This window comes from Oratosquilla oratoria, chromosome 23, assembly GCF_046742065.1.
Source record: "Oratosquilla oratoria isolate Oo_2021 chromosome 23, ASM4674206v1, whole genome shotgun sequence".
Lineage (NCBI taxonomy): Eukaryota > Metazoa > Arthropoda > Malacostraca > Stomatopoda > Squillidae > Oratosquilla > Oratosquilla oratoria.
The window spans coordinates 39,925,384-39,940,251 of NC_134799.1; the positions used below are offsets into that span (position 1 = coordinate 39,925,384).

The 14,868-nt window shown below is 37.1% G+C and overlaps 1 protein-coding gene across 1 annotated transcript in view; it reads right to left on the bottom strand.

Moving 5' to 3' along the window:
• Ltn1 (E3 ubiquitin-protein ligase listerin) overlaps window positions 1-3,218 on the bottom strand; it is a 36,630-nt gene extending 33,412 nt beyond the window's left edge. The window contains exon 1 of the mRNA XM_076207030.1: window positions 2,898-3,218. Within this exon, the coding sequence (XP_076063145.1) occupies window positions 2,898-2,942 (45 nt within the window). The 5' untranslated portion in view covers window positions 2,943-3,218. The remainder of the gene's footprint in view (window positions 1-2,897) is intronic.
• Window positions 3,219-14,868: the final 11,650 nt, after the last annotated feature.

The window sequence follows — 14,868 nt, forward strand, 5'->3', positions numbered from 1 at the left end:
TATTTCATAGGAGCAATATTTATAATTGGTGAATGTGAGTATAGTCTGAAATCCAATATTTACTGATGTCTGCTGATCTCCCAAGGCCAAACTCCTCCCAAACATTGAAAATCCTAGAGGGCCTTGTTCCTGACCCCACACCCTCAACAATCAAGACGTATCACAGCATAAGGCATGTGCGCAAATGTGAGAGACAAACTCTCCCACCAAGAGCCCCAGAGAGGCAGACCTTACTGGCATCCAGCCTAGGTCACGAGGGTCCAAAAATTTTCAACGCCCTCCCAAAAGAAGTGAGAGAGAGAACCAAATGCTAGGTAGACAGCTTCAAGCATGTACTGGACAGGTTTCTACGGAATGTGCCAGATGAGCCCCCAGTGCCAGGCTACACCACCATCAGTAGGTTGTCATCAAACACAATTACAGACCAACTGGCCCTTGTGTAGGTAGGTCAAACACCACCAGAGGCACCACCGTCGATGACGAGCACAATAGCGCATCATTTTATGCGCACGCCATGCAAACAGCCAAATTTACATACCACTGGAAATTTCATTCATACAAATGTTATGCGAGTGTATTTACCACGATCGTAGTAAATTTCAAACAATTACATCATCAGTTACATGTCGGTACATAAAAACAAAAGATAAACATGGCGGCTTGCATTCAGCAGTAAATCGAAAATTGGTTTATGTTTCAGCGTAAAAAATGAGCTAAATAAATTCAGAGTTGTGGCAACTAACTAAAATAAAGGAAAACTACTAGTCTCGCGGATTATTCTAATACCAAAATAAAGGCAGCGTGTTACAGTAGAGCTGAGAAATCGGTGGTTTTAATTAGTTTTTTTTCTATCGGGTCGGATTATCGGATAACAACATCAACATCCATCCCGCCATCTTATCTATCACTGGTGGTATGGATCAAACTTCACTCTATTAAGTTTCTTACTATTATGTTATTAGTGTAATAGACTTATAATTGAATTATTTGAACTATTTTCTTTAAAATGTGTGATTTTCATGTAATTTGATCAAAGAGAAGTTACGTTTTTATCCTCCATAATATTACGGACCACAGCTACGATTCGTCCTACCCGCTATCTATGATCACTGGTGGTATGGATCAAACTACACTATTAAGTTTGTTACTATTGTGCTAATAGTGTAATAGCTTGCATATAGTTGAATTATTCAAACTATTTTCTTTAAAATGTGATTTTCATGTAATTAGATGGTATTCGTAGCTGTGGTGGGTAATTTTGCAGAAGATAAAAACGTAATTCTATGATCAAATTACATGGAAATCACACATCTTAAAGATCTCGGCGTAATTATCAGTAACGACCTCAAATCATCCAAGCAGTGTATTTCAGCCTCTGAGAAAGCAAATAAGATTCTGGGATTGATTGCGCGATCTTTTGATTTCAAAAGTCCATCACTCATTAACAAGCTATATAAATCGTTAGTTCGTCCACATTTGGAATATGCTGTTTCCGTATGGTCACCGAATCTCATTAAAGATATTGACAGACTGGAAAAAGTACAACGGCGAGCCACAAAACTGATTCCAAATATCAAAAATAAATCATACGAAAATCGACTTAAGCACATGAATCTGTTTTCCCTAAAAAAGCGTAGACTCAGAGGTGACTTGATACAGGTCTTTAAGATTTTAAAGGGAATTGACAACATCAAAAGTGACCAAATTTTCACATTGAATGAGAATCAGACAAGAAACAATGGTCTCAAACTGTCCGGAAATAGATTCAATTTGGAAGTAGGTAGAAACAACTTTGCCAACCGTGTAGTTAATGAATGGAATAAACTTCCTGCACAGGTAGTGCAATGTAGTTCAGTTCGAAGCTTTAAGAATCATTTAGATAAATACCTAAGTAAGATGCTGTAATTATTATAATTTATGTTATATTATTTGTTTTTGTTTTGTTATAATTTGTCTGTCTGATTTTCATTTATTATTAGTTATATGTCAATTTATTATCATTTACTATTTACCTGTTTGTTTGTTATTCAACTATACCAATGCATTTATTTATGTATTTTAATTGTTATTTACATTGTTATAGTTTTAATTTATTATTATGATTTTTTTTTTTTTTTTTTTTTTTTTTTTTTTTTTTTTTTTTTGCATCCGACCTAGATATGGATCAAAAGGTCTCCTGTCGGCATGCTTTGCCTTTGTAATCCTTTGTAAAATAGGTCAAATAATGCAACCATATGCTAAATTTTTATATAAAACTGTGCCTGTCAGTAAAAACCGTCATTGTTTACGTTTGATCGGTGATTAGTCAGACCGCACGTTTCGGCCCGATTTCCTGGGACAAAATAGGCCCAATTTAATTCCATTCAAAATCCAATATCTCGAGAACTAGGACAGCTAGATGGATAATTCAAATTGCATTATACTCATAGCGACTCTTTGCATCCCATGAGAACTACTTCTGACTTCAGCTCAAATATCAGGAATTCCATTTTCATGTTGACCTAGCTACCTTGTGAGGAGGGGCAGTAGGACTGGCAGCAGCGGTAGATCACTATGGCTGTGAGGACTGACCTCAGAACTTCTCCAAGTAAGCCAAGTTGAAGTAAGTAAATCTGTCACCTTTGCCCTTTATAATCTATACCATATGATATTGTCAAAACCGCAATTAACTTTGCATTCACTGTTCATCTAGTTGCCCTTCCCAACTGTTTCGTGATTTTTTTTTTTTTTATAAAATACTTAAAAGAGCTAAATAAAATCCTGTATATAAGGTACTAAGCCAAACCCTATGCATTTCATATGCCAAGTCATGTGCCAGCGGAGTGATTACAGCTGTTCACTTCACCAATTGGTGTTTAGCTATTTAGTTATTAATCTGATGGCATGGAATTACTTACCTTCAAGTTGCCTTTCGTTCGTTGAGCATTCCTATCTTTTCCCATTGTATCAAGATTGGTGCAAACAATAAACAAAACTTCAGAACTTATTCAGTCTGGCGAAGTAAATATAGCAATTTCACCTATGTATCAACATGGTGTAACCATTGTAAACATACAGTCGACACATATCTAAATTCATCTAGATGTGAAGCGCTATTAGAAATGTTTCGCTAAGTTGCTAGCGAGCAAATACAAATTTGAAACTTTAAAAGAATAATATATTGTATGGGTTCAAAATCCCTGAGTAAAGTAATATATTTTCTAATATTTTTCTTTGTTCCACTTCAGAACAGTGGTTCTCAAGGTCCCATATCACATTTGTCCGCTAGCGATCTTAGATTTTCTCAGGAGGATTCCACACGATAACAGATAGTTGTCATTGATCAGTCAATCAATCAATAAGTCATTTCGAGTCCACTGCTGGACAAAGGCCTCACTCTAACTATTCCATGACCCGCACGACTGTGCCAACTTCTGCCACGTCGATTCTACAAACGTCTATAGGCGATCGTCTCACCACATATCTAATCTTCTACGCTTCCCCTCTCGATAAGGTCAAATAGAAACACACTTGTTGCATCACATATTCTTTCTGGTTAATTTCTCTCCCCAATTCCATGTTCTTTCTCTTATCGCCTCCACAATATATTTCACTCTAGTCTGATTCTTCACCTAACTTGTCTTCTTCCTGTTTATCAGCTTTATTCCCACAAATGATCTCTATTCCTCTGAAGTCCATAGTTTTGTCCTCGTCAACTTTGTCAATACCTATGTCTGGCATCCGTTTCAGATATCTCATACCTGATGGGCTTACCGTCCACACATGAAGTAATGTGCAAGGCAATGAAACACTCCACTGATGCGCCAACCCCACCCACACCCCTATGTATAAAATTAGTCGCAATATACTGTGCTACAAAGGACTGGAAGGTGCATCATTGCGGCAACGAAATCATACTAATTTGTAACTGGCAGATCATCAAATTAGGTCACATATTCACATAACTTTTTACCAAGTTGAATATCGAGTTTGCTCTATAAATCCTCCAAATTACCTCAAGTACCTCAGCAGGTATGAAATTCCATAACTCGACCTGTTTCAGACTAAAGAACCTGCGAAACATTTCCAAATGAGCTCTATTTTTTAAGATCATGGCCCCTTGTGGTATTCAATAATGACGTAAAAATAAACCATCTCTAGTAATTGTACTATTCTCATGAAAGTCTTGCCAATATCTAATAATATCATGCCTGACCCACCTCCCTTTTGACTGAGTATAGTTCCAGAGTTTTTAACCTGTGGCGATTATACATATTCCTTTAACCCCAAATTTCTCTAGTCCACCCTCTCTGTGCAAAATCCAACTGCTTAAAATTTCCAATATAGCCCAGGTTACATACTGAAGAAGCATAATCTAGGATTGGTTGGACGTAAGTACCAAAGAGAATCACCATAAAAGATATCTTCCTATGGACAATAGCCTTCAAGATATTGTGAAGTACATCTTTTGATCTATTAGCAAGATCAGTATTATTAGTATTAGCAACATATTGGTGAAACTTGAGCTTATCATATACCATAACACTATGATCCAAAAGCAGAACAATGGAAAGGAATTTGAGTATTATTGATATGATATGTTGCTTGTTCCACCCCAGCCACCAATGAGCCGCTCCTTGAAAATATGATAGCTAGCATACACATTTGGAAGAATTGAGCGTAAGGGCCCAAGACTCTGATACAACTTAAAATCATCAGAGGATATCTTGGCTGTAACCATTAATTCATTACTAATGAAGTTGATATATAACAAAAAGAGTAAAGGTCCCAAAACGGACCTCTGATCAGGAACACCATTGGCAACACGTATTGTTGTACCCTTACGGGCAACTATAACATTCATGTGGTGGTTGGTAAGAAAGTTCTTTATCCAAAACAACACGCTATCTGTAATTCCTAAGTGAGCTAACTTATTAGTTATAGTGTCATGATTAACCACATCAAATACCACCAAGTAATCAAATAACAACATATCAACGAATTTATCTTAGTCCAGGGCCAGGGCTACATCATTATTAGTCATCAACAACTGGTCCCTAGGGGATTTCCCAGGGCGAAATCCATACCGGTTCGGAATCAGTATATTATTACTCTGTACATGATCGGAAATCAATATAACAATTATTTTTTTCCAGTGACTTACAACACACTGATGTTAAAGACAGTGACCTGTATTTAAGAGGATCTGACCGTGAGCCCTTTTTGAACACTGGGATAACCAGAGACGACTTCCAGGCCATCGGTAATCTACATGTCAAGTATGACTCCTGGAAAATCAAAATCTACTGATATAATAATTGATCAATGCAAGACTTTAGAACATATGGATGAATATCATCTGGACCTATAACTGAAAAGGGTTTCATATCAGAAATCGCTCCGGGCACAATTTCCTGTGTAATCCGTAGATCTCCAATTTCTCCTGCATATTCCTGATGAGGTACAGCATTGGACGGAGTATCTATTACGTATATAGAAGAAAAGGTAATATTGGAAAAAAAAACTGAGAACAAATAGAATCTGTACTCCATGACAATTGTAGGTAAATTGAAACCACACGTGAGGATCACGTCTTTGCCAAGACAAAAATCAGATAAAAAGTTGATAAGCATTTCATTCTCTTAAGCACTGTATGATGGCGGGCGATACACTGTAATAAAAAAACACATTAACGTCAATAAGGTGAACCACCAATATATTAGGAATACTAACTTCAACCTCACAATACTCCCTCAAGTACAGACACGCTCTATACTTGGGAATATTACTATTATTATAATTACTGATTTCTATATAATTTAGGATATTGACTACCCCATGAGTTAGTGTTGGTTAATCAGGTCTCACTTACCCCTAATACAGAATGTCATGATAATGCAGAAATTAATAAACATAATTAACTTTGTTAGAAAAAGAGATGACATTCACATGTGCAAAAACTAGGGATAAGAAAGAACAAGAGGAAAGCTTATGAGAGTAAAAAGTACCGAAGGTCAGTTCACTTTTAAAGGAGCACTAGAGGCAGTTGTTGGAGCCCCCTTTGATGTAGGCTCTCTCTGCCCTATTAAAGAGCTCCCACAGGGTTCAGCATGAGCCTCGTCCGATGGTGCCGCTTCCGGTTTTGCCGCTGCACCCCGCCTGGCGCGGAGCTCTCCTTCGTCTACTTAACGTCCTCATGGACATACATGGATCCAAAGCTGCGTGATTGTTTTAGTTTATAGGTTTGAGCAAATAGTGCCCACCGGTCATGATTACCGAGGATCCCTCCGAAAAGGCCTATCTTGATTAATACAAATAACATCACTGAGGGGAATCGCTATGTTAATCAAAAACGTACAAATTTCACCGAATTTGGGCTGCTCACCAGTGGCCTTCATGCTCAAAATGATAGTCCTTTCAGCGCTCTTGATTATATATCGCTGTAGCTTCGCTGTGCAGGTTTCTTTCAGCCGATAATACTTTGTATACATTTCATAACGAATATTCAATCGGTAGTTACTAAGGTCTTCCTAGTTTCCTTCATTGTGAAGTTAGATAACTACAACATTGTACCATAATTCAGGAACGATTTCATAAAGTATAAGCTAGGGATTTAGATAAGCTAATCTGCGGCTTTTAGAAGATCTCTAGATATACCATCATCCCCAGTTATTTTTCTTCGTTTCATTTGTAACTTCTGGTACATTCATAATATCTACAAATAAATGTTCTGACTCAGCTGTTGTATCTTGGTAAAATTCCTCTACTCTTTTTACATTCTGTCTTTCTATTTCTATCTTTTAAAGATATCTGCTTCCTCCCTAAATTTAGTTCGCACTCTGCCTGTCAGATGACTTTACCTGTCCAAATATTTTTTCTCTAAGCTCCTTATTTTTCTTTCTTTTCTCTGATTGATAGGCTTATTCGGTTCAGTTCTCCGTTTCATTTTTTTTAATTCAATAAGACATTTGTTATTTTTGAGTACTTATTTTCTTTAATACTTTTATACTTCCTACTTTCTTAATTGACTCCTTATCACACTCAATAAAACAAGTCCCTCCATGATATCCTCATTATTTCGCAACGCTTCAAGTCTATTTCTAATATCCAACTCACATTCCTTCTTGTTATCTTTTATATTTACAAGGTTTATTTCAAGGCTAGTTCATTTCTCTCAGCTCTGAAATTTATTTCACCTGTACAATGTACCATTTTTCGGTTATTAACTATATTTACATTGTTCATTACGCTAACATTGCTAATGCTCTTGCTTTCAACTAATATGAAGTTTACTTTGTTCTTTGTTGTTCTATTTGCATTTCGCAAAGTCCATTTACGACCTGTACGCTTTTTGTAAGAAAGTGTTCATTATTCTAGTGTTGTGGGTCTCTGCAAAATTAACTAGCTTCTCATATGTGTCATTTCTTCCATTACCCCCAAATATCCCAGTGTAAAGAATAAATATGACTTACTGCAAACATTTGAGGTATAATTAAGAATCTTATTTTCACAATATATCTACGCCAAGTAGGGTAATATTTCTTTAATAGAAATATTTTTCTGTTAATATTTTTCAAAGGAGACTGGAAACAGAGATCAATTCCGCATAAAATTTCCGAACAGAAGTGGATACTTCTGTGGATTTTTACCATACCAAACGCATTTCCAAATTTCCGCACAGAAATGGATACTTCTGTGGATTTTTACCATACCTAATGCATTTCCAACAAAAACATAAACTTATCAGTGCATTGCCTAGTTAGAATAGATATTGATGAAATAGTATCTAGTAAGAGCAAATAAACAAGAAATAACTATGTATAAGCTTACTGCATGTATATGCAATAAGAAATGGTCGAAACGACTCTGTGGGTGCGGCGTTACGAGTATGATTGAAAGCCCTTTTTTCGGTTCGCAGGACTTTTATTGGACGACAGTAATTGACCGACTCGATTTATTGCTTTTGTTGAGTGGAAGCAAGGCGTATTAACTCGCTCTACAAACAACGCACGCTGCCTGAACGATGCAACCTTAAAAAAACCTAATCAATACAAATCTTTGGATTGGCCACACAATTTTTTACCTTTTGTGGGTCATAAGGATATAAAAACGTACTTATCTTCTCATTTGCGTCGAAGAATCCAGTCAGAAGGTCATATGGAACAAATATTATTTGCATGAATATATCAAATGTCACACTTGAACATTCATAATAGTAAGTATAATCTTCATTAGTATATAGTATTAGTATTTTCATATATATATATATATATATATATATATATATATATATATATATATAAAGTAATGTCGTAACACATTCGTAAATTTTAACAAGAACCCACTGTCTTGGATAAGAAGAAATAAAATAGATGATATCCATATATTTCGATCACGGGCTGTGATCCTCTTCAGTGGAATACATAGTATTGGAGCAAAAGGCATGTCTTATGTACAGAGAAAAAATAAGGAACATGGGTTGGACTCAGGTAGCTTCTAATGCTTTTCGGGGCAAGACCCCCGCCTTCACCAAAGATGGTAATAATTTGTTGAATTCCCATCTTTGGTGAAGGCGGGTGACTTGCCCCGCAAAGCATTAGACGCTACCTGAGTCCTACCCATGTTCCTTATTCTTTCTCTGTACATAAGACATACCTTTTGCTCCACTACTATGTATTTCACTGAAGAGGATCACAGTCCGTGATCGAAATATATGGATATCATCTATTTCATTTCTTCTTATCCAACACAGTGGGTTCTTTTTGAATATATATATATATATATATATATATATATATATATATATATATATATATATATATATGTTATATACATATACATATATATAAATAATATATATATATATATGTATATGTATGTATATATACATATATACATATATATATATATATATGTATATATATATGTATGCAAAGTAGACCACTTGGAAAAAAGATACTAACGAAGCAGAGCGCTTTCGTATATTACATCTTCAGTGCACTGAAGATGTAATATACGAAAGCGCTCTGCTTCGTTAGTTTCTTTTTTCCAAGTGGTCTACTTTGCATAAGTGAACACACGTACCCGTGTTCTTATTAGCATACTCCACTCCCATTCACCACCCTTCCCTCCCTCTTTTCTTGGCTCCTCCTGGTTGACGGGTCATCCCTGCATTTCGCCCACTGCCCTGGTTCATAGGCAATGTAGCAAGACACAGCACATCCATAGCAAGGCCACTTCATTTAATCGGGGACACCCCCTCTTCGTCCCCTCATGCAGAAAAAGAGAACACGGGGAGAAATTCCTTCGGGCTGCGTCAAAACATCATTCACACATATTCCCTCACCCCCCATCCCCCACTCACTCCCTTCCATGCATCCCAGCGTCATCCATACACAACCATTCTCCACTCACCCCTATCTTCTATCTTCTCCCTCCCTTCCTTCCTCAAGAGACATTCCCCTCTTTCCCAGTGCTCCTTTTACCCCGTCTATCCATATCATCCTTGGTCGCCCCCTCATGTTCACTCTTCCATCTCTGCCTTCCACACCTCTTTTACTAATCTTTCTTCTCTCATTCTTTCTATGTGTCCAAACCATCCCAATACTCTTTCATTAACCAAATCTCCCAACTCCCTTTCCAGCCCCGCTCTCCTCATCTCCTCGTTTCTCACTCTATCCAACCCTATCATATTTTTCAGCCATTTCATCTCAAACACATTTAAACTCTTCCTCTCTTCCTCTCTTATGTTCCATGTTTCTGTCCTATACAGCGCTGTCGGTACAATCACTCCTTCATAAATCTCCCATTAGCATCTATTCCCAAATGTCTATTTCTCATTACACTTTTTAATCCCCCAAGGCATTTACTTGCTTCTCTCAATCTACATTCTACCACCACCTCTACTCCTTCCTTCCCCGCTACATTCGCTTCCAAGTATTTAAAGCTATCCATTTCCTCCAGTCCCCTTAATACTCACTTCCAATGACCTGCCCTCCTCTCCCCTTGTAATCTCATCACCTTACTTTTACTCACATTTATCTTCAACTTCCTTCTTTCGCACAACTTCCCAAATTCTGTCACTAACTTCCTTAATCTCTCCTCTGATCCTGCTACAAGCGCAGTGTCGTCAGCAAACAACAGCTGGCTTATCTCCCACTTTTCTCTTTTTTTTTTAACTATATCAAATCCCTGACCCATTACCCTTGCATTTACCTCTCGCACCACTCCATCCATGTATAAATTGAGAGCCATGGTGATATGACACATCCCTGGCGAAGTCCCACCTTTACCTCAAACCGCTCTCTCCTTTTCTAATTCCAACACAGACTCTACTACTCTCGTAAAAATCTTTACTGCTCTTAACAGCTTTCCTCCTATCCCATATATCTGCAATACCTCCCACAGTGCCTTCCTGTCTACCCTGTCATAATCCTTTTCCAAATCCATAAAGGAAAAAAAAAAGTCCTTACCTTTTCGTAAAATTTTCTCACATATCTGCCTTACCACAAAAATATGATCCACACAACCCCTAACTGTCCTAAATCCATAATGCTCCTCACCAATTACTCCCTATGTTCCTCTCCTAATCCTCTCAACCAAAACCCTCCCATAGGCCTTTCCAATTGCACTTAACAAACTGATCCCTCTGAAACTACTATATTCTCATTTGTCCCCTTTTACCTTATAAAGCGGAATTATTCATATACTTCTCCGGTTCTCCGGCACTCTACCTCTTTTAAACAAACATTAAACAATCTCACCAGCCAGTCCACCATCACTGTACCTCCCTTTTATAGACACTTTGCATGACACCCATCCAACCCAGGCGCCTTACCTGCTCTCATCATTTTAAAAACTACTTCCACCTTATCTTTTTTTATTTCTCTTCCAGTTCCTTCATCCATTACTATCATTTTCTTAGCGCTTCCCACTGCAACTACCTTTCCCTCCCTATCCTCCTTCACATTTAGCAACTCCCTATAATACTCTGCTCATCTTCCTCTTCCTGCTGTCTTTTCCATTATCATCTCTCCATTTATACATTTTACATTTTCTTCTCTATTTGATTCGCCTCCCCTTCCTCTCTTAATTTCTTTCCAAAACATATTTTATTACTTTCAATAATTTCTATTATAGTCTTACCCAATTTCACATCTGCTCTCTTCTTTGTCTCCTTTATGTTATGGTTTACCTCTCTTTTTCCTTGTACCTCTCATAGGATTTTCTCGTCCTGTTTTGCAGCCAATCTGTGAATGCTCGCTTCTTTTCTTCTACAACATTTTTTGCTTCATCATCCTACCATTCACTAACCCTCCTTCAATTTCCTCCCACCCTCCTTGTTCCACACACCATCTCTGCACACCTTCCAATAATTTCTGTTATACTTTTACCCAATTTCACATCTGCTCTCTTCTTTGCCTCCTTTATGTTGTGCTTTACTTATCTTTTCTTTGTGCCTCTCATATGATTCTCTCATCCTGTTTTGCAGCCAATCTATGAATGCTCGTTTCTTCTCTTCTACAATCTTTTTTGCTTCACCATCCCAACACTCACTACCCTTCTTTCTATTTCCTCCCGTCCTTCTTGTTCCACACATCGTTTCTGCACACCTTGTAACTCCCTCCTTCAACCATCCCTATTCCTCCTCCACTCCTAGTTCTACTCTATCCTTCACTCCCTCCCACTCCTCTCTCAGCTTCTTCTTGTGCTCCTTCTCCTTTTCTTTCTCATTTAAGCAGTTCACTCTAAGCACCTCCCTACTCTCTGCCCTTTTCCCTTTTCTCCATCTATCCTCCACTCTCAACTTACCTTCCACCAAAAAAACAATCTGATGTTCCCCTACTCTCTTCCCTTAGAACTTGTACGTCCAAGACGATTTCTACTGTTCTTCTGGTTACCACTATGTATTCCATTAAAGCTCTACCACCTTTCTACCCACTACCCTTTCCCATGTGTACTTATGCTTGACTTTTTTCCTAAACGCTGTGTTTGCTATCATTAACTTTCAGACACATCTCCACCATCATCTCTCCACAACGATTTTTGTTCCTGGAATTCCACAATTTCCAACTACTCCATCTATTAGTTTGTCTCCTACCCTAGAATTGAGATCTCCCTATACCATTACACTGTCATTTCTCCCTAATCCCTCTATGCACTCATTTAAATCTATCCAAAAAGCCTCCCTTTCCTCTACACTCTTCTCACTACCAGGTCTATATGCACTTACAAAAACCCACATCTCCCTTCCCAGTTTCACCTTCATCCACATTAACCTTCCACTCCACCACACGCTTAACTATCTCTTCACTTAATAGCACTGTATGACCATCACCTTCTCTCCGTCGTCCTCTCTTCACTCCTGACACCTAACTACATTCCCAAATTTGTCCCTCCTTTTCAGCTTGGTGTCACTCAATGCCAACACATCCATTTTTCTTCTCACAAGCATACTGCCTATCCCTTCCCTTTTACTTGCATTTGTACCACATCCACGCACATTAAAAGACCCAAAACTTAGAGTTTTGATTGGAAAACTCCTCCCAGACCCTCTTATGCCTTTGCTTATTTTTAGAAATGTCCCCTTTGGGGCTACAAAGATTAAAATGCCTAGTTCTATCTCCGTCCCGTTTTTTGTCGCCTTTTACGACTCAAGTGGTAACACTTGGTGGCAATATTCTTTCTCCCCTACCACAGGATTCAGCGAAAAAAATTAAATGTATATTCAGAGAAGTGGTAAAAGACAGTATTATGAGTGGGGGGACAACATAACGAAGGGGTAGTTGCGGTATATATGTGTGTGTGTATGTGTATTTACCTAGTTGTATTTACCTAGTTGTATTTTACGGGAAGGGGAGCTATGCTCGTGGGGTCCCGTCTTCATATCTCATTTTATCTAAACTATTTTTAAATTCATGTATTGATTTTGCACACACCACTTTCTCATCTAACTTGTTCCAACTGTCTATTACTCTGTGAGGAAAGCTGTTCTTTTTCAAATCTCTTCTATAGCTGTCTTTTTTTATTTTCTTTCCGTGTCCTCTTGTATTTCTGTCATCCCATTTTATCAGATTCTCTCTATCAGTAATTTCTATGCCTTTCATGATTCTGTAAATAGCTATCAAATCTCCTCTCTCTCTTCTTTGCTCTAGTGTCTGTAGTTTAAGTTTTTGTAGTCTCTCTTCATATGATAGTTTTGAGAGTGTTGGTGCCAGTTTTGTGATTGCTCTTTGTATTCTTTCAAGTTTTTTTATACATTTTTTTTGTACTTGGTGACCATATCGTTGCTGCATATTCCAATCTTGGTCTTATCAGGGTGATTAGGATTTTCCTCACCATTTCTTCATCCAGGTATGTAAATGCCACTTTGATTGTTCTTATTAAATTATAAGTTTCTCCAAAAATCTTATTTATATGTTTCTCAGGTGACATATTATTCATAACAATGACTCCCAGGTCCTTCTCATTTTCTACTTTTTTTATTCCTTCTTCTCCCAAATTATATGATCCTGTTATTCTGTTTTTGCTTTTTCCAAATTCCATTATACTACACTTTTTTGTATTGAATTCCATCTCCCACTTCCTACTCCATTCTTGTACTTTATTTAGATCTCTCTGTAGTGATTCACAATCTTCTTCAGTTTTCACTCTTTTCAGTAGTTTTGCATCATCTGCAAAGAAGCTCATATAGCTTTCAATTCCTTCATCCATATCATTAATATATATAGCAAACATTATTGGGGCCAGAACTGTTCCCTGCGGGACACCGCTTATTACTTCATTCCATTTTGAGTGCTGATCTCTTATCACTACTCTCATTTTTCTTTCTTGCAAAAAGTCTTCCATCCAATTTAGCAATTTACCTTGTATTCCTCCTTCATATTCTAATTTCTTAAGCAACTTCTTATGTGGTACTTTGTCAAAAGCTTTTTTTAGGTCTAGAAATGCACAATCAGCCCATCCATCTCTTTCTTGTATTATATCTATTAGCCTTGAATAGAAACATATTAAATTGGTGACGCATGATCGTCCTTGTCTGAATCCAAATTGCCTTGGATTTAGTACGTTGTTTTTTTCCAAGTATTTTACCCATCTACTTTTGATAATTCTTTCACAAATTTTTGCTATTGTACTTGTTAGAGAGACTGGTCTATAGTTGGTAGGTTCTTCTTTATTTCCTCCTTTATATATAGGTACTATATTTGCTTTTTTCCAATCTTCTGGAACTTTTCCTTCTTTTAAGGAACTGCTTATTATGCTATGTATTTTGTCTGCCAGTTCATTCCTGCATTCTTTCAGAATCCAGTTTGCTATTTCATCTGGTCCATGCGATTTTCTGACATCAAAATTACCCAAGTGTGTCAATATTTCATTCTTTGTTACTTCTATTTCTTCCATAGGGGGGACTTTTTCTTTCCACTCAATCTCTTCAGGTTGTATATTTTCCCTTGTAAACACTGATTTAAAATGTTTGTTCATAATTTCTGCCATTTCCATTTCCTCAGTGTATTCAACTCCTCCTTGTCTTAATTTCTCCAAGTCTTGTTTGTTTTTCAGTTTATTGTTTACAAATCTGTAGAATAGTTTTGGTTGATCTTTACACTTTTCTATAACATCTTTTTCATATTTTCTTTTTTCCTCTCTGCACTTTTGTACATATTCATTTCTATAACCAGTATATATTTTCCATTTTTCAGGTCTTCTGTCTTTTTTCCATCTGGTCCAGGCTTTGTCTCTTTTGTCTTTTAACTCCCTACAACTTTTGTTGTACCAGCATTTTACATATTCTTTTTCTTGTTTTTGTCTTGGGACATACTTTTCCACTCCTTTTTTGTAAATTTTTGTCAAAATATTCCATTTCTCTTCCACTGATGTTTCTTCTTTGTA